Source organism: Stigmatopora argus, chromosome 14, assembly GCF_051989625.1.
Source record: "Stigmatopora argus isolate UIUO_Sarg chromosome 14, RoL_Sarg_1.0, whole genome shotgun sequence".
In the NCBI taxonomy this organism is placed as follows: Eukaryota; Metazoa; Chordata; class Actinopteri; order Syngnathiformes; family Syngnathidae; genus Stigmatopora; species Stigmatopora argus.
The window spans coordinates 12639380-12659146 of record NC_135400.1 but is presented as its reverse complement, the minus strand read 5'-3'; the positions used below and the strand labels follow the sequence as shown (position 1 = coordinate 12659146).

General features: G+C 42.0%; 1 protein-coding gene across 2 annotated transcripts in view; it reads right to left on the bottom strand.

Moving 5' to 3' along the window:
* The window catches only part of LOC144088075 (RNA binding protein fox-1 homolog 3-like), a 256298-nt gene that overhangs the window by 86066 nt on the left and 150465 nt on the right, over positions 1 to 19767 (bottom strand). For both annotated transcript variants that reach the window (XM_077618295.1, XM_077618293.1), the window contains exon 7: positions 9881 to 9990. In XM_077618295.1, the coding sequence (XP_077474421.1) occupies positions 9881 to 9990 (110 nt within the window). The remainder of the gene's footprint in view (positions 1 to 9880; positions 9991 to 19767) is intronic.

Below are 19767 nucleotides of genomic sequence, written 5' to 3'. Positions count from 1 at the left end.
CTGAGTGGGAATCGAGCCCACGCTGGCCCCACCGAGGTCCGGCAAATAACTACACTAAGGGTCCCCAAACCGTTCTTCAAGGCCCCCCGTGGGTCCTGGTTTTATTGCCAACCGTTCCAGCGCAAACAGTTTAGCCTATGATGTTTCCGCTAAGACAAGACTGCAATCAACTGTTTACACTTGTAAGACTCCAGATTGGTGAAAATATGTTGTCTTGTTTGGTGGGGATGGAATCCTGCACCCCCTGCGGCCTTTTGTGGTAGAGTTTGGAGACCGTTGCACGGCACCATCAGCTGGTGACAGTCAATCAATCAATCATTTAAGTTTACTAGTCCATCAATAAATAAATCAATGAGACAAATGTGTCTGTCTGTCAATCAATCAACCCAACCATTCATTGACTAATCAATGAATCAATAAAGCAATCCATCATTTAGCAAGTTCACAAGTCTATGAATGTAATAAATCAATCAGCCAGTTAGTTGGACAATCGGTCATTTTGCCAGTCAATCAGAAGTCAGCTAGTTGGTCAGTTTGTCAATCATTGCATTCATAATAGGTACCCTTGCTCAAGAGAGGAGATTATAGGTAGCGTCCCTCCACAATGTTCCGTCGTTCTGATTTTCCGAATCCGTCAGGATTCTCGACTACAGTTGGGTTAGGACGCGATGCGCGCGAGACAAGCAAGCGCTGAGGCCAGCTGCCGCCTCGTCTTGCGTCAGCTCATCACGACGGAGACCGAGGACATTTTCAGGCCAGCACGGCACGGCGCCTCAATTACAAACAAAACCAAAATCATATTTTCCCGCATCATGACAAAAAGACAACAACAACCAAAAGCTGATTGTTTGTAGCTCTCAAAGGCTTATTTTTGGAAGCCACGCGTCAGGAATTTGGGGACAAACATATCCTCCTGCTCCACTTCAGAAGAAAGACAAGAGGGAGAAAAAAGACTGACAGGCAGAAAGAAAGAAAGAAAGAAAGAAAAAGGAAAAAAAGGGAAGCTGATGCTAACGCTAGGACGACTATAAATGCTGCCTTGCAAACCTAAAATAAAATTTATTTGAACGACTTTGCACCCTCTTTTATGAATGTACTTTTGAAAATAACCGAGACTTGCAACCTTAACCCTCAAACAAAATCCTACACCAGACTTGAATCCATAAAACGAACGTTTTGTTGAGCTCTTAACGCAACACGGTGGTTTATCAGCCGTTTATTTCCACACAACACCAAGTTTTCTCAGTGCGGCAAAACGTTTAGCAGCTTTCCCGCGCGGGTTGTTCAAAGCTTACCCGGGTAAACATTTCACCTGAAACAATTAAAAATCAAAGCAAGAAAAACATCAAAGATTTACGAGCGCCGCGTCCGCATTATGCAATCTATGCAGTTTGTTTTGGAAAGAGAAAATATTGGAAAACGTCAAGTCTTAATTTTACGACTGCTTTTCATTACATTTTATTTCATCCGCGTTGCGCAATATGAATTATTAAAAGAAAAAAACAAGAAAAGACGTGATGCAAAAATAGCAAATTGACGAAAATATAATGAAATCGAAACAGGAGTTGCTTGTAAGCGCTGCTTAGCCACAGTTGCTGTGGTAACAAGGGCCCACATCACGCCTGAGGGGAGTTGCCATTAATGCACCGGCTTCTCCATTTTCTTATAACACAGGCTAAGACAACCCAAATCCTGCTTTGAAACACAGAATTGGGTTTCAACATAGGAACCCCTTACCAGAACATTGTTCAATAAACCCTAACTTGGAACTAAAAATAAATAAAGACAAAAACTCCAATACTAGTTTGAAAACCTAAACCCCTCCTCACTTCAAAGCAAAACTAGAAACCTTAAATTATTTGAAATCTGAAACCCAGTCTGTAACCACCATTCTGTTATCAAACCCTGAACTGTAATTGAAAGTCAAACACATGATTTCCATAGTCTAGACCAGGGGTGTCAGACTCGGGTTGATTCACGGGCCGCGTTAACGTCAACTCGATTTCATGTGGGCCGGACCATTTTAGACATATTTAATTTATTTTTTTATAAATGGATTAAAAGAACTGGATTAAAAGCCCTGAATATTCATTTTTTTATAGATCTAAAACAAGCTTTTTTAAAAGCTTTTTTTTATACATTTTTAGATTTTACAAAATGATTTTTGAACTAAAAACACAGAAAAAAATCATTAAAAAATTACAATTATTGATCTAAAAGGGGGAAAATCAGGACGTTTAATATACATCTATACTCTTCATTTTAATTTGATCCTAAAACAGAAAGTCGGCACTCATGATTTACTTTCCCGGGCCACACAAAATGATGCGGCGGGCCAGATTTGGTCCCAGGGCCGCCACTTTGACACATGTGCCTTAAATTATTTGAAATCTGAAACCCAATCTGTAACCACCATTCTGTTATCAAACCCTGAACTATAATTGAAACTCAAACACATACATTTCCATAGTCGAGACTCAAACAATTTTTGTGAGGGACTAGCAAATTCAATTGGACAAGGTGCCTATCGCCGTCAATGCCCCTGAAACTTCATCCCTCACTGCCAGCCTTTTCAGTTCAAAACAAATTGGTCATAAATCTCCATCAAAGTGTGCTGAAACTGCTCATCTAGAAGATTCCACAACTGACACGCTCAATGAGAAGGGCTCCCTCCTGTTGGAGAAGATCTGCTGGTTTACGTTTTTTTTTCCGCAACGCAACATTTAACGCGGGTTCAAAGCACTCCACGCCAGCGGCCGCCCCGGGCACCCCGGCCGTAAAAATGCTGCTGTGCGCCACGCCGCACGCATCCCGGCTCTCCATTATCCGCTCCTCCGTTGTACCGTCTGCACCGGGTGCTGTTCAATTATTCATGACGGCGAGGACACTCCACTCGGAGCCTCTTCTTCCTCTGCAGCAGCGATGATCTACACGGACACGCCGGCTGCACTTCTGAAAATTACCGCGAGTGCGCCCCGGTCCTCGGGGCCCAAAGCCGAGGGTGGCGGCCCGGGGTGAGTAACCCGGGATGTCTTAGAATGAGAATCCATCTCCATCAGCCGGCAACAGGGACTTGTAAGCTAAAGCTAATGGCCCCGCGGAAGAACATCTGTCCGCTGAATAAATATTCTAATGAGGTCCAGGTGATGCTTTCCACCTGCAGAAGGCACTCATAAACTCATTTTAGCAGCATTACACATTAAGGATCATGTCGATACAACTAAAATTCCTGTAGTTTTGGATTTTGTGCTGGCTGCCAAACGTAGGTTTGTCTTTAACAACATTGATTCTAACTTACTGCAAATTTTGCACTGTCAAAAGGTTTGAAATCTGATTTCCACAACTGAGAAGTCTATGAAACAATTGGTTCGTGATCTAAATTGAGATCAGAACCCTTGCAAATGCACCACAGTTCCTTTAGTTTGCCTTTCAATTTAGATGTAACACTTTCTACCACAGCTGTATAACAGTTTTGTCTATAAAAAACTTCACTATGTGAGAAACTGCAAATGGCAACATGCGAGCTGCTGGCAACAATGGACTTTTAACTTGTAACATCATCATAGGCAAAATTCTCCTTAGAAACAAACATGACATCTCTAAGCCTTTGCTTCTGACCCAGATTAAGAGAGTTGTGCTCTGGTGGAAGCTTCAAAGTACAGCTAGTGGCTTATTGCTTGAGGCACACCACCAGAGTGGTTTCCAAAATATTGCTGGTAGAAAACCTTACAGTGCAGAAAGCTGCAAATGCTACCACGGGTGTAGATCGTCTTGTTCGGATCCAAATGAAGAGTGGGTTTCCTCTCAAAGTATAGCCAATGGCCAATTCTTGAGCTCCACAAGTTAATACGAAAGCAATATCCTAAATTTAACCTTAACAAATTGCCACCCCAAGGTGTAAACCTTAGAAAGAATAGATACGCAGATTGGTAAATGTCCTTAATTTTTATGACACTGCCGATAATGCAAAACGGTTGATTCCAAGCTAAATTAAACATTTTATATTTTGGTGGCGGCCTAAAACTACTCCCTACGTAGACCAAGTTATATTGCTACAGCATCAAAACATCGTTATATCCAAAATTACGCCATTACAAATCTTCCCAGTGCAGTGAACAGCAAATTGTAACTTTGAAAGGGTAGAGAGAAAGTTTTCCGTTTTTGTAAAAGACTATCAATCAAATCCAAAAGGAGAGTGTTGCGGCAAAAAATACATTTCGCTTAAACTGTAGAAAAGTGGTGATAGTAAATTAGGGGAGGGTCCACCGGGCAACTCCACCGCTAAACTCCCGAGACACAAATTTCATCACGTTAAATCTCCGGCTCCAAAAATGCCGGCGCCGCCGCCCTCCCTTCGGGGTCACCGTAAACGACAAGTGCCGCAGTCAGAAAACATGTCAGCTCAGCGATGCCACTTAAGAACAAATTAACGACAACGAATGACCGAAATGTGGATTTCACCCTCGTCGCCACGTGACTTTTTCCTCGACGGCAAAATAGCCGACAATCAATAAGTGCCGGGCGACGGCGGGCGACGACGGGTCGGCCGTCACACGCAAACTGCATGCCGGGAAAGTTTTCGGCGTCAACGCGAGGCCACGTCACTCACCCAAAAGTACATCATGATGGCGGGGCAGGACGGTAGACGCGGGCGAACGAGGGCCAAGCGGAAAGACCGGTCGGTGCGGCCGGCGCGGCGCTTGGTTTTTGACTGGCGCTGATTCGCTGAGGGAGCGCTCCCTCTCCCCGGCTCGGGGGGGCTTGACTCCAGCTGCCCCCCTTCTCCTCCTCCTCCCACTACCACCAGCACCTTACTCTTCTCCCACTGTCTCTCTCACTGCTTCTTTACTTTTTAAGCCCCCCTCCTCACTGGCAGCTTCTTCTTCTGAGGAGAAGCCCTTTTTTCTTTTGACGCTCCCCCCACCGCTAGCGCACCCCTGCCGCTACCACCCCCCCCCCCTGGGCCGTCTCTTATTGAGGCTCAACCGGAGCAGCCGCCTGACAGCTGCCTGTGAGCGCTCCTCCGCCGCCCGCCACCGCCCGCCGCCGCCGAGGGTGCCCGACGAGCCGGGAGACGGCGCTGTGAAATTTAACGTCCTGGCAAAGATTGAGAACGGTGTGTTTAAGGGACGGGCGGGGGTACTCGACGGGGGGGAGGTATGTGTTGATGTTGGAGGATTAAGTTGAAGGAAAGAAGACAGCGACGAAGAAAGAACGCTGCAGGGCCCCACCCGGTCGCCACAATCAGAACCCGACAAAGTGTTTGGGTACGCCAGAATACCAGCGTCTTTTCCATCTGCCGAGGAATGCTTGGGAGGGGGTGCTCCTCTTCCTCTCGGCTGTAACAATACGCCTGCCTCAGCGATTCTACAAACGTATCATCAATACACTACTGCGAGAGGGGCGGGGGCGACGGAGCATTAACCCCGCGGCGAGCTCCGGTGCTTTCCGCGGCATCCTCCCCATCCCGCACCCGTTTTCCCCCCGTCCTCCAATCAGAGGCCTCCTGCGGGATGAGCTCATTTTATCCCGGGAGGACGCCCCAACAACGTTTGGCTGCCTTCGGAAGAGAATGCGATGCCAGTGCCGCGCTAATTTCCGCGGTTGAAGCAAAGTGTCGGGAAAAGGAGGGGGCTGGCTTGATTGGTTGTTTGGTGAGGGGAGATTAGTTTGGTAGTAGTTTTTCAAAATAAAATCCCACCAAAAGATGATTAATTAAAACATATTATTTTCAAAAATGGCATAATACACAAGATAAGTTAAAGCTCTTTTTTTAAATGTTAACACAATAAATTACAATTACTTGCCTGTAGTACAGTGTTTTCCAATATGTTTTCATTATCTTTGTAAATAGAATTATTTATCTTGAGTTAAAAATGCATTTATTTGAGTTCATTTAGAGTAACGAGATTAAGAATGAAAAATTGATCATTACAAATACAAGAACTAATGCAAAAAAATGTCTTTGGTAAAAAGGTAAACGGCATTTAAAATTTTTGATTGGATCAATTGACAATAAATGCATTTTGCATTGTAATTTTATTCCTGACCTGAGATTCATATATTATTTTGATCATTTTGATGAATTATTTGCACTTTCCCTACACATGAAACTCCTGGGAACTCCGATACAGCCCTTGAGCACTTAAGTGCGGCCACCGCTGTTTTAGCCCCTTAAAACCTGAGCCATTCTGCTCCAAAACGATGTCTCCAAAAGAAATCAATTCTACAGCAACCCACAAGGTCTACATCGATGAGCTCAGCGGTTCCCATCAATGCGAAAATCAAAGCTAACATTTGGATCCCGGGGTTTACGAGGATATGCAATGCCACAACAATCCCACAAAAGGAAACGGGAGCGGGATGACATAACTCTCCTTAGCGCGTCACAATGCGGCTTTCCCATTTCATCCGCAAAACACACACACATTCTGGTGCGAGTCCAGCCTGGATTTACATGAGCAATCAGCGAGTGGGAAGAGGCGGCGTCGCTTCGCCATCAATCTCTGATGGGAAATAAAAATGAAATGCACTTCTCGGGCACGCCAGATTAAGGTTGGCGCTTTTATCAAACACTGAAGTCTATTTCAAGTCGCACTCATAAATAAGTGAGGCCGCCAAAGGGTGGATTTTGAAGAGGGAGAAAAGAAGAAAAAAAAAAACACGACGAGATGTCGACACCGAGGACACTTGCCGCTGCGGTGGGATTAGGAGAAAAAAAAAGGGGAGCGTCGTCTAATCCTGGATCTCCGGGAATCTCCCACAAAAAAAGGAATTCCTATTTCATGTTGGAGTAGACCATTTGGACTTGCTAGCATGGTCTCGACTTCCCCCTGAGAGCAGTGCATCCATTATGAAGATAAAGCTTTCAAGCAGGAAGTGAACTCTTCCTGACTAAAATGTCTGACTATCCCGTAGGGGGGCCCACGTCAGATCTTTCTTTTTTCCCCCCTTGGTTTTTACCACAATCTTCGCTTTACTTGGAAATACGTCTCACGTTCGGGAAGTGGCTTTTTCTACTTCCGCCTTTGGACTTTAAGCTTAGGAACATTTTTGGGTACGGCTCTTACACTTTTATCGCCCGTATAGGTTTAGGAGACAAGAAACACATTTCTGGCAGTATCCTTCGCGGATTAAAGCCATTCCTGATATTAGTGGTGTACAGAACAATGTCAGAGGTGGAACATTTTCGAAAAATGCTTGTTGAAACATACCCCAATGGGAGTTTAGAACAAAAACAGCCCCTAATTGCTGACAATATTTCGACTTTTTGTACAGGGTATTCCTGAACTATCCAATCGAGTTATAGGTCACATTCGTGAAGTCATTAGCCAGACCTCAAAAGTTTTGAAGAAGTTGCAGATGAATATTTTAAACATACATGTCTACGATGGAGATAAAATCCAGGTCCCAAATTCAGTATTCGCGGTCTTTTGGTCGCCCGGACCGCGACAACGGGCGACCAAAAGACCGGCGACCAAAAGACTGACGACCAAAAGACCGGCGACAAAACAAGGTAAAACAACATGGTTCACTGAGCCGACGTGTGAGTGTATAAGAGTTTGTATGTACATTCGTTGTCCCTTTAAGAAGCTACGTCAGTCAGGGTTTTAACAAGTTCTCCAACAAAAAACAATAAAAGTCTGGGAAATTTTGAGCTTTTCTTTAGCCTAATAATTATTAGGGCATTAAGTATGACTAAATAGTAATTCGCAGTTTGTATTTAGGGAATTTGAGCAACGATTTAAATGGTAATTATCAATAACCTTCCGGGCGACCAAAAGACCGGCGACCAAAAGATCGGCGACCAAAAGACCGGCGACCAATCGACCGTGTACCCCTAATTTCAGACAGTCCTACTCCCTCTCATGTCCAGATTGCTTGTAATCAATTATTTCGTAAAACCAACATGACTGAACACAATGTTCATAGTACACACAATGAAACCACCTCAATCTCAGTTTCAACTAGAGAAAACCCTGACACAGCTCCGTCGGGACAAGCCATATTCCCATTCAAGCTAGCAATCGTCAGCCGGCTATAAACTATAAAGACCGTTAAGTGTTGGCAAAAAAAATCCATCCAAGTGTCTTGCATGTAAACTACAGTAAAAATACAACATACTCTTTTTTACACAGCGGGCCCGCAAGACACGATTAAATGTCGTTAGTAAGCATATCGCAAAGCTATATGCAGCAAATCGTCCATCTGCTGATTTTTTAGGGGGGGGTGATGCATAAATGTTGCGTATGGCTACACAGCTAAATGTCGTGTGTGTGTTTCCTTCTTGCACGCACGCAGATGAGCAGTTAATAATGCAAGGTTTACATCTGGGCGATCTGAGGAGCCAGCACGTACCCCTCTCGGGTACCGACGCGGCGGGGTTGCACCGTAATTAGGGGGCCGGGCGGCAGCCGCGATACCGCCGCAGGGCCGCACTAACATGAGGACTCAGCCTCGTCGCGGCGGGGGCAGTGCGCTTTTAAGGGGATCTCGCTTGTTTTGCGCTTTGCCGAGCAACTTCACAGTGCATCAAAGGTGAGTACTACCTTTTCCCGGGAGATTTGAACGGGCAGGACTCGGATTTGTCTTTATTAAAAGAGAATATGTTCTGGTTTTTGGGATAAAAAGTCTGAAATAAGTACCACGGGAACAAAAAGTTGAAGAATTTGGTCAACAATTAAGTGAAGTTTGGGTTGTAGTGATCAGTAATTGAACAAGTTTCAGTGTCATTGACCGGGATGGACATCCAATCTAATTTGATGCGAAGAGTTGGATGCGACCATTCGATTGATGCCGGGTTTTTCTCATCCAGATGGATTGTCGATGGTATTTACGGCAATTATTGTCATTGGCAGTGACTGACTGTCTCGAGACGTTATTTTAGACAAGAGTTGGCTTATGTGAGACAGTCAGAGTTGTATTTGCATTTTTTTGGGAGTCAAACTCATTTTCAAAGCACCAATGAGTACAGAACAGATGCAAATGTAAGTAAAATGTTTCTTTTTTTGTTTTTGTTTTTGTTTTTTATAAAAGTGGGTATAAAGTGCTGTCAAGTTGCTGTGGCAATGCCAAGCTCTCACGCGATTGGTTATTTGGCGTTTTGATTTGAACTACTGACTCATTCGCCCACGAAATAATGTTTAAAAAAATAGTAGTTTTCTAAAAAGCGCTGTTAACACAGGGAAAATCAGCACACCATCCTTCATTTCAATGAACACTACAAAAATCTACACTCACAACACGCCACCATTTTGATTGTTGTGCGTTCGCCAACAATCCAATGCAACAATTATTTTTTTCAGACAAATTCCCTCAAAAATCACGACAAAAATAATACTTGTAGATTTCTTCTACTTGATGAGTTCCAGGATCGACCAACTTTTATGAATAAATGACCTTTTGAGTACGTAAAGCTGATCGTGTCTGCCTACGTATACGCGTTGAAGATATCGTCAGTCTCTGACATGAAGTTGTCATCAAACTAGAGCTTCCCGTTGGACATTTATGCAATCATGGGAATGATCTGTTTAACGTAACCCAATTAGCTGCGACCCCGGCGCACCAATCAGTGCTAATTCCCGCCTCGTAAACGTTCAAATCAATCGTAAACATTGAGGCAAACTAGTGAGAGAAAGAGAGAGGAGGGAGCGCAATTAACAGCTCTGGAAGCCATCCTGATCCGGAACCTTCTCTGCCACCCGAGCGTTATATCTTCCACTTCTTAATTAGAACCTTGTCATCTTTTACAATGCTAAGCAACATTTAAATGCCAGCAATTATGGAATCCCACCTACCGTGAAAGCGTGACGTGAACTTCCAAAACACAGAGTAGTCTTTCTCCCAAAAAAGAGCCATTGCAGAAAGTAAAGTGACTTACCAATCTCGTGAAGAGTGGCACTCCCAGATGCCACAGATGCTCGTTGAGCAGTCCGCTGTACACCACGTTCCCGAAAACGCCGATGCTTCCCGACTTGCACAACGCGTTACCTGGACACACAAAAACATACACAAAGGTCGGTGTCACTGACTTGCCATGCCTAAATTGGCAAGTTCATTTTGATACGATACAGCATTAACAATATTATACAATACAATATTAGTTCTGTTCAAGTACAGTAAAGGAATTGAATTATACCAAGCAATTGTAAAGTTTGCATCCATTTTGAAGCTGAAATATTTCAGACATTTAAACAATGAGTATTCTTGTGAACATTCCATTTATTGTATTACTACTTAATGCATGTCTTGATCCAGATCAACAAGGTATCCCAAGAACAATCTCAGTTAATATTCTTTGAGATTTGTAGTCTTCATTCAAAGCAGACTGATTAATCTGGTAATCAATACATTTTTGGAAAAACCTGCTTTTGCTACCCATAGCTTACAAGTAGACTGACAACCATTAACACTCATACTCATAGCTAGGGGTGATTTAGAGTTTTCAACCAGTCTAACATGCGTATATTAGGGAAGTGGGAGGAAACCGGAGTACCCAAAGAAAACCCACGGAAGCCCGAGGAGAACATGAAAACTCCACACAGGGAGGACCAACTTGAGATTGAGCCCTCGACCCCAGAACGATGAGGCTGACGCGCTAACCACCGGACCACCTATACACAGTTCCATAAAATTATGAATCAAATATTTCTCAATCCAGTTTTTGCACGTTTTCAGCAACAACAAAAACAAAGCCCAGAGTAAAAGTAAATTACACGTAATTTAAGACGAGTTGATAAGTCGACTCATCGCAAGAATAATCGGCGATTCGTTGACTATCAAAATGAGCATTTGTGGGAACCCAAATACACACACAGTCATAGTTATACACACAGTTTTTTTTACGTGCTTCCACATACATGCACTCGCAGAGACTCAGAGGGCAGAGGGAGGCACTCGTGTGATGTAGTGAGCAGTGCAGGAGTTGAGACAAGGTGTTGTAATTTGTGCACAAAAAGCACACAGAGGGGGGAGGAGCCAACAAGCAACACATACATTATTTACAAAGAAGAAGAAGAAAAAACTGAAAGAGAGTTAGAGAGAAAGCCACCATTAAAATGTCAGCACTGCTCCGGGCAGAGCAGCCGAGGAGGCGGAGCAGGCCGGAGCGCGCCCGTTATTAATGGGCCAGACGAGCACAACCCAGACACGCGTAAAAAATATATTTAAAAAAAACAGGACCCGGTGCCCCCTACTGGTAAGGAGACAGACGCCTGCCAAGAGAAAAACGGTGAGAACGAGAAAAATATACAAATTGTGCAACATGCATATGTAGGCTTTCAGGCTTTCAAATAAGGATTGCATCATAAAATTTCATACCCGCATTGAGCTTTCCTTCAAGAATGTGCTTTGGTTTTTCAAAACATGCTGTTTTAGGAGGTTAGGCTCTCAAATTATTACTTGAAATAAGGTTTAGGGTTCCATAGTAGTGGTGGGTTCAATTTAGGGTTTCAAGCCAGTTGGTGTCTTTCACGTTAAGATGTGGTTTAAATTTAGGTTTCAAATAAGTACTTTGGGCAAGAGAAAGGGTTTCAATCCGGTTCAGTGTTTCAAAGTAGGATTTCAATCTTAGTTTTGGAATGAGGATTTAAATCCTTGGTTATGATTTTCCATTAGGAGTTGACTTTGGGGTTTTCAAATTCAGATATAAAACATATGTAGATAATATTATAGTTGCCTGTTTTACAACCAGCCTGTTTTTGGTTTCTAAATGGCTGTAGTACGTTTTTCTTTAATTTGTATTTAACCTTAACCCCTTTTAATGCCATCTTTTAAGCCAGGTTTAAGATCTGAAACAAGAGTTAGGTTCTTAGGGCTTCAGTGTTGGTTTTCAACAACGTTTAGGATTTTAAAATAGTGTTTGTATCCACAGTTAGCATTTTAAAGCAGGGTTTCAAGTTGAGGTTAAGGTTTAAGAGCTTTTCTCAGCTGTTGGTTCTCTTGTCTGCAAACTTGACAGTAGCTACGAGTTCAGCACATTCATTATTCATTGTGTGATTAAAGTCTGCAGTTGTGCAAGAATGCAGTAGCTTGCTTTCTCTACTTAGCCTCATTTGCAACTTCTTCAAGCTTTTTATGGGTCATCCCAGCTGTCAATCAAATGGAAAATGATATCTATCGTTGGCTTTTAGGTGAAAGGTTTTGCCGTGATTTCTGGTGAAAGTAAGAAGTACTTTAGGGCGATGCAATGAGAAAAACAACACTGAATTTGAATAATTCATATGCTTGGAGAACGGGTGTTGTTGTGCAATAGGTCAAAGTTGAACAGCATTGCGATGAAAACAATAATGGCCGCTTGGTTTACACACGATCAGATGACATCACGTCAAATTTCACCAAAGGAGATAATATCCTCAACAAGTAACAGATCAATGGTGGCAAAAAATCTAAGTGGCTTTCTGTATATTAGCCAGCATGGCTTCTATAGACTTTTTATGTCTACCAAAATTGTAGTAATGGAAACCAGCTTTGGAGTCTAAATGTAAAAAGATAATAAAGTAAAACATCCAAGACAATAGAAATAAACAAAATAGCTTTAAAACATTTGCTTCAAAATACGATGGAAAACTGGGGTACTCGGACGTTTGGTCGCCCGGACGTTTGGTCGCCCGGACGTTTGGTCGCCGGACGTTTGGTCGCCGGACGTTTGACAACATGACAGAGAGTTTACTGTTGAAACCAACCCTCAAAATTACATTCATGAGAGAGAGAGCTTAATATCTAAATATCTACTGTTGAAACCAGCTCTCCAAATAATATTCACCCGGGCGACCAAACGTCCGGGCGACCAAATGTCCGGCGACCAAACGTCCGGGCGACCAAATGTCCGGCGACCAAACGTCCGGTCACGGCAAACTGGGGCTGTGGTTTGGGGACAACTTCATGACTTTTTTGTAGGTTTACTCCATTTGAGAACTCTTTTACCCAATAACATGTTTCTAAAAGCAACTGTTTTCCCAGACTTGAATTTGTCCAAAAAGTCAAGGTATTCATAAATTCCGAATCCCAGAGCATCATGCTAAGTTGCTTCTCTTTTCAAGGGGTTGGGCAGTGTCGCCGCCGAGCCCGCGGGCCGATTAGAAGCAATTTCTCCATAGCGAGCGTTGGCGCCGCGGCGATACACAACGGAGAATTTCCCACTCTCGGCGGTCTTCGCTTTCTAATAACGCCACGGCGCTTTAATGGATCGCTTGGCGGATTTAACGTGAACACAAAGTGTATTTCTCAGCGCTAACAATATGAAAGGATAAAAATAGAGAGGGAGGTAATGATACTTGTGCGGGAAGGTGGAATCATTTTTTTAAACTTTTGTTTTCGTGGCTTTTTTTAATAATACAAACTCAAAAGAATTCCAAAAGGTTCGGCTGCCGTGAGGCATGGTATCAAAGCAATGAATGTGCCCGCCCACAATGCCGACATGACCAAAAGTGAGCTTATCACAGTGATAATGTCGCCGGTGGGTAGTCAGGCCAAAACCTTGCATCTAATCGTTATCATCTCCTCATTATACTTATCAACAAAAGATCAGCTGCTGTGATGTTTTATATGCTAATTGCTGGTGGCCTTCTTTAGGTTCGTAGTCAACAATTGCATGCAAATGGGGAAATAAAACAATTTATAATCCTTTTTTTAACACTCTCACAAATGAGGATTTTGTATCTGTCTGTCTTCCATATGATATGTATTAACGGCTTTTTTTTTCAATTAATTTAATTTGAATCCCCTCAACTCCTTTGAAAAGGTTTACCAGATAAAACTATTTTCATCACCTGGAACTCCTCAATTAATTCAGTTAACTCACTATTACGGGTGTAATTCCTCAATTTCATGCTGATAGGTTACAATATGAATACTTTGCAGAACTATGCTAGATTTGTCAATACAGTGGTACCTCTACATACGATGTTAATTCGTTCCGGGACTGAGCTCGTATGTCGATCTTCTCGTAATGTAATGTAACTTTACACAAAACTGAATTCTATTTTTATTTTTTTTTACCTTCGTTCTGGGCGGGTTAACGGTTTGCCACGCCTCCACCCTCACGTTCGCTATCGATGGGCTGTTTGCTGTTGTATTTCCTTCAAAATATTCCGAAAATGATGCACACAAATGTCCTCACAATAGGATAACGCACGACTACTTGCCAACAAGAAGTAGTCTTGAATGAGCGATCGCGGGAGCTAACAGGCTAAGGAAGGAAAAGCAGGAAATGCAACAGCTGAGCCTACCCATTTATTGATTGTGGGTAATGAAGTTTTAGTCTGAGAAAGGGTGCCATTGGCTATCGGTGTTGTGTACACGAGTATACTTCATTACCCAGAAAGCCCTCTCGTCTGAAGAAATCGTTCAGTGCTCGTAGATATCTGTTATACACGAAAGAGATGCGGCAAAAAAAGACAGTGCGCTACAATGATAAACAGCCTCTCATGTCATGTCATGGCCACCTGGCTTTCTCGCATCTCGAATTTTTTCTCGTATCTAGAGCGAATTATTTGCTCGAAATTTTCCTCGTATCTCGAGCATGTCGTAGGTAGAGCTGCTCGTATGTAGAGGTACCACTGTACTACCAAACCTAAGCAAGATTCAACTATATTGAAGGCGGTTCAAAGACTTTAAAGAAAATTGTTTTTTTTTTTTTAAAGTACATTATGATTGATTTTGATCATTTCCATCAATTTGATTGGATCATTTTGCATTCACCCCTACTCATTACAAGACTGCTGGTTCGAAAATGTAAGCTCTTAAGTACATGAAGGCAAATTATTCAAACAAAAAACATGTCATCGGGAATAATTAAGGTTGAGAAACACACCCAAAGCGTGTTTGCTAATGGGTGAGAGGGGGCGTGGCCCAGGCTGGCGAGATTTCATCAGGAAGGAAGCAAAAGCGGCACTGTAGACTTGACATCCCATTAAAAGTGTGCGTACGTGCGCACGGTGTGTTTGTTGCACATCCATCAGCGAGCGAGCGATCAATCGATATCCAACACAAAAGCTCATTGATGACGGACAGCTCTTGACAAACATACAGCATTTTTTTTCTGTCGAGCTTAGCAATAATCTCCAAGGTCAGCGCCGGTCGCTCCGCCTCCTCCTCATTCCTCAACACTCCTCATTTTGTTTTGTTATTCCTTCACAAAAGATGCCATGCATTTTAAAGCGGCCGCTGTATTGTTACTTGTATGGAAGGCGAACAAGAAAACATGTTGAACAATTGACAGCCAATTGCCTCCCTCGTCACCCGTTGTCTCACGCGGCGAACGCCTGACCGACAAGGCTGATCTAAAGAAATTCACAGTTTCAATACACAATGGGCATTCCAGCACATGAAAGTATCAAGTATCACATTTTCATATTGTCAAACCTTGATTTAAAAATATATATATATATATTTTTTAACATGCGTAATCTAAAATCAAAGTTTGTTCAACTGTTCAAATTGAACTATAAAGTCGATAATATCAAATTAGCGTGCCTGTCGAATGCTACACTGTCAATATTTGAAAAAAAAAACACCCCAAATGAAAAAAATATCAATGATTCGTGATTCAATGAATAAAATAAATACAGAAAAATACACACTGGAATGAATGAATCCAAATAACAAGAGTTTACAAGTTAGTTTTATTTTTGAAAGCACAAAATTAGACACAAATGGGAAGAAAAACGGCTCATTATGTAGCCATGCATTGTAAAAACTGTAAATTTTAACAGACGCACTGACAGTAACATTCAATAGTCGCAAAGCCTGCAGAAGTAGTCCTGTAAAGTATGTTCTTCTTGTCGTCCAAATAGCGTACAGCAGGGATTGCCATTCTATTTCTTGACTCCCAATGTTGCCTGAAGCCTTATTCTTCATTGTTTTAAAAGTTCAATAAGCCAAAGATAATAAGCGTCAGCAGGCCAAAGACGTCTTCCATTGAATATCAGCATCAAGTACGTAGTGCACATGTGTCAAAGTGGCGGCCCAGGGGCCAAATCTAGCCCACCGCATCATTTTGTGTGGCCCCGGAAATTAAATCATGAGTGCCAACTTTCTGTTTTAGGATCAGACTAAAATGAAGAGTATAGATGTATATTAAATTTCCTGATTTTCCCCCTTTTAAATCAATAATTGTAATTTTTTAATCCATTTTTTCAGTGTTTTTAGTTCAAAAATCCTTTTGTAAAAATCGAAAAATATATTTAAAAAACCCCTCAAATAAACATTGTTTTAGATCTATAAAAAATGAATATTCAGGATTTTTAATCCAGTTCTTTTAATCCATTTATGAAAAACAAAATCTAAATATTCTATCTAAAATGGTCCGGCCCACGTGAAATCAAGTTGACGTTAAAGCGGCCCGCGAACCAACCCGAGTCTGACACCCTTGACGTAGTACAACACTACTTCAAAAGTACCAACATTGGAGTGTTTTGACGCTACTTTTTGCAACCTGCCAAACTCCAGCCAGACTGCATTTGGAGTCCACCAGAGAGTAAACAAATAACATTAGCGGTGTACAAGTAATGCCTGGAATTAAACGACAGATCAGGAAAATTGCAGTATCCAGTTGTCGTATGATGAATGCCATATGGCCTTGTGTGAGTACCCCCTTCATTGAAGGAATGACTACAGGTGTGAGTGAGTTATGAATGTTTGGGGGTTGGGGGCGGGGGGCTCCACTGCCACCCCCAGCCCTTCATACGAGGTCCCCAGCCGTCCCGTCTCGCTCCGCCCGGGGGGCGACGCTGCCAGCTGGCAACGTGAGTGATGCTCCATTAGGGAAGTGCTGCTGGTGAGTGCGGATCGCTCAGGTAATTAAAGGCAAAGCAAAGCAGGCAGACCAGGCGGGCGGGCGGCCGCTGCGGGTGGGGGGGTCGGCAGGCGGGGTGCGCCCAGATTTATGGGGCTGAGTAATGCACAAGCTGAAGCCATTTTGCCTTCTAGAGGCCTCGCTGGCTTCCAAATAGTCTCAGGAGGCGACGACTTCCTCTCCACTCGGATGCATCCTATTACCCGCCCTCCCTCGCTTTCACTCCTTCTTCCTCCATTTTTTGGTTTTCTTTATTTATTTTTTATTTTCTTACTTCTGCCCTGCAGCCTCGCAACATAAATCAAGCATATTAGCATATGGATGAAGAGTCGCACCCTGATTGGTTCTCCCGGCTCCATGAGAGACACTTTGAGGAACGCTAGAGCAGGACAAAAACAAGAGGCAACCATTTTCCAGTGGTTTTGCTAGATGGGCCCGTGGGCTACGGCATTGTTGGACCGCAACTGAATTTGACAATACCGTTCCTGGACGAATACTAAAACAGTAGTACGAAAAAACGGTACAAATAGGCAAATCTATCTTTGAAAACTGGATGTCAGTCCTAAAAATATAACATGCAACAATAGCTACATGTTACCATATCTTGCGAGGTCAGGCAGTACATTTCAGATAATTCTAAGGAAAAAAAATCTTAATTAAGTGATAGTCAACGCAGATTATTTCTGCTTAATTGCGACCCAAGTGTCTGATGCTTAACTTTTAAATGAAGTAAAATGTCAAAGTGTAGCAAAGCCCTAAGGCCATCTCTTTAATTAAAAAACACTCATGTTACTATTTGAACATTATGGGAGGGCTGGCAGTAAATGATCGTGTTTCACTGCCATTGACAACGATAGACACCAATGGCAGCCAATGATTAAAAAGTAAAGGTCATCATGGGGTGTCATTATAAATTCCTTGTGATAAAAGTAACAGACTCAGCGAGTGGGCACGCAACGCACTCACCTTTCCCTTTCAAGTTAAAATGGAACTATTCAATAACACTTTTCATGAAGTTAACATTAATTTCAGCATGATGCTTTTGTCATTCATCATTAAATGTAAGATAGTGAGAGTGTTTTTCTATGTTAATATTAGCCTTGGCTCAGTTTCTGCTTGAAGAAAGTTTTAATGTAACCAGAAAATTTGAATGTCACTCATCATTTTGATTTATTTTTGTTGGTGTATGTCTCATGTCAAAGTGGCGGCCCGGGGGCCAAATCTGGCCCGCCGCATCATTTTGTGTGGCCCGGGAAAGTAAATCATGAGTGCCGACTTTCTGTTTTAGGATCAAATTAAAATGAAGAGTATAGATGTATATCAAATTTCCTGATTTTCCCACTTTTAAATCAATAATTGTAATTTTTTAATCATTTTTTCTGTGTTTTTAGTTGAAAAATCATTTTGTAAAGTCGAAAAATATATTTTAAAAAGCTCAAATAAACATTGTTTTAGATCTATAAAAAAATTAATATTCAGGACTTTTAATGCAGTTCTTTTAATCAATTTATTTAAAAAAAAAATCTAAATATTTGCTGACACCCCTGGTGTAGGTGTAATTAAATTTTAAAAGATGAAATTCCTAAACAAGTTTTCACTACTATTTTAAAGGAACGTACAAAATTAAACAAAAAGAATAGGAAGAATGAGGAATATTGATGCATACTATAACCTGTTGTGTGTACCACAATCATAATTGCAATCCTAAAATGCCATGTTTGCATAATACAGTAAACAAAACTGAATATAGTATACAGTGTTTCACTTTTAAAGTTATGTATCTTAAATAAACAATTGTATGCGCTTATTTGCAACAGTGGGGAAAAAGTCTTGTAACGGTATCTTTTGCCCAGCTGTTGCATTAGTGATGAATTTAAGTGACCATTTGCAACTTCCTGTTTGATAAACCACAAGGCGAAGCAGCGGCTTGGTCATCTCTATCAAGATGAGCCCACGGTACGGCTCGCCCGCTTTTCTCTAGCCGAGATAAATGTGCCTGGGAAATCGGAGAAGGGATGAAGCAACAAAAAAAGAAGAAGAAAAAGATGATCAAGGTCGGCGGCCGCCTTATCGCTCGCCTCATTACGAGAAAACGCCATCGTCAGCAAGCTGCGATCTTCCAGCGTGGAGGGAGGAAATGAGTGGACGAGGAAGACGAAGAAGACGAGGATGGGGAGGAAGAGGCCAAGTCAAAGAGCTGCTGGTAATTGAGCTCAATTAGCCAGTAGAAAATACTCGTGAGGAGATGACGACGTCGGTATGTACAAGCCAAGAACGCCACGCATTCTTTCGCTTAAACCAGCGTTCATGTGAATGCACTTTATCCGTTAACTCAATCTTTTTAAAATTCTTTACTACCGTATTTCCAGGAGTATAAGTCGCACTTTTTTCATAGTTTAGCTAGGCCTGCAACTTAGTATCTATGTTTTTTTTTTTTTAAATCTGACCGCTAACAGCTTATGTTGTGTTCTTTATCGCCAAAAATTGTTAATATGTTAACACAACAGGTGTCTACTATTTGGTCGGTTTATCCCCATTTTACTCTTACTTTAACGTATAATGTTTGACTAATGTTGCCACCCAAAATCCGATTTATAGTCCCGGTATATGTCTTCCCCATTGAGGAGTTTAGATCTATGGATGTCATAGTTAATCATATATTTTTATAGAAAATAACTGACTAATTTTATAAATAGCATTACTTCCTCACTTCTATCTATTTGACATATCATTACTTTTTTTACTGTCTTGCCCAATGGAGGGAATTTTACAAAAGGGGATCTCATCATACATATTTATCCTTAAAAACACTTGTTTGCTGTTATTTACTGATGTAACATTAGTATTAAAAAAAAAAACACATTAGCATGCTTCCGTAAAATCTGGACTCTTTGGGAACCCTGATTTTTTTTTTTTTGAAGTATAAGACACAATGAAACAGGTAAAAAAGGCGCGTGGCTGGCCCACTTCCG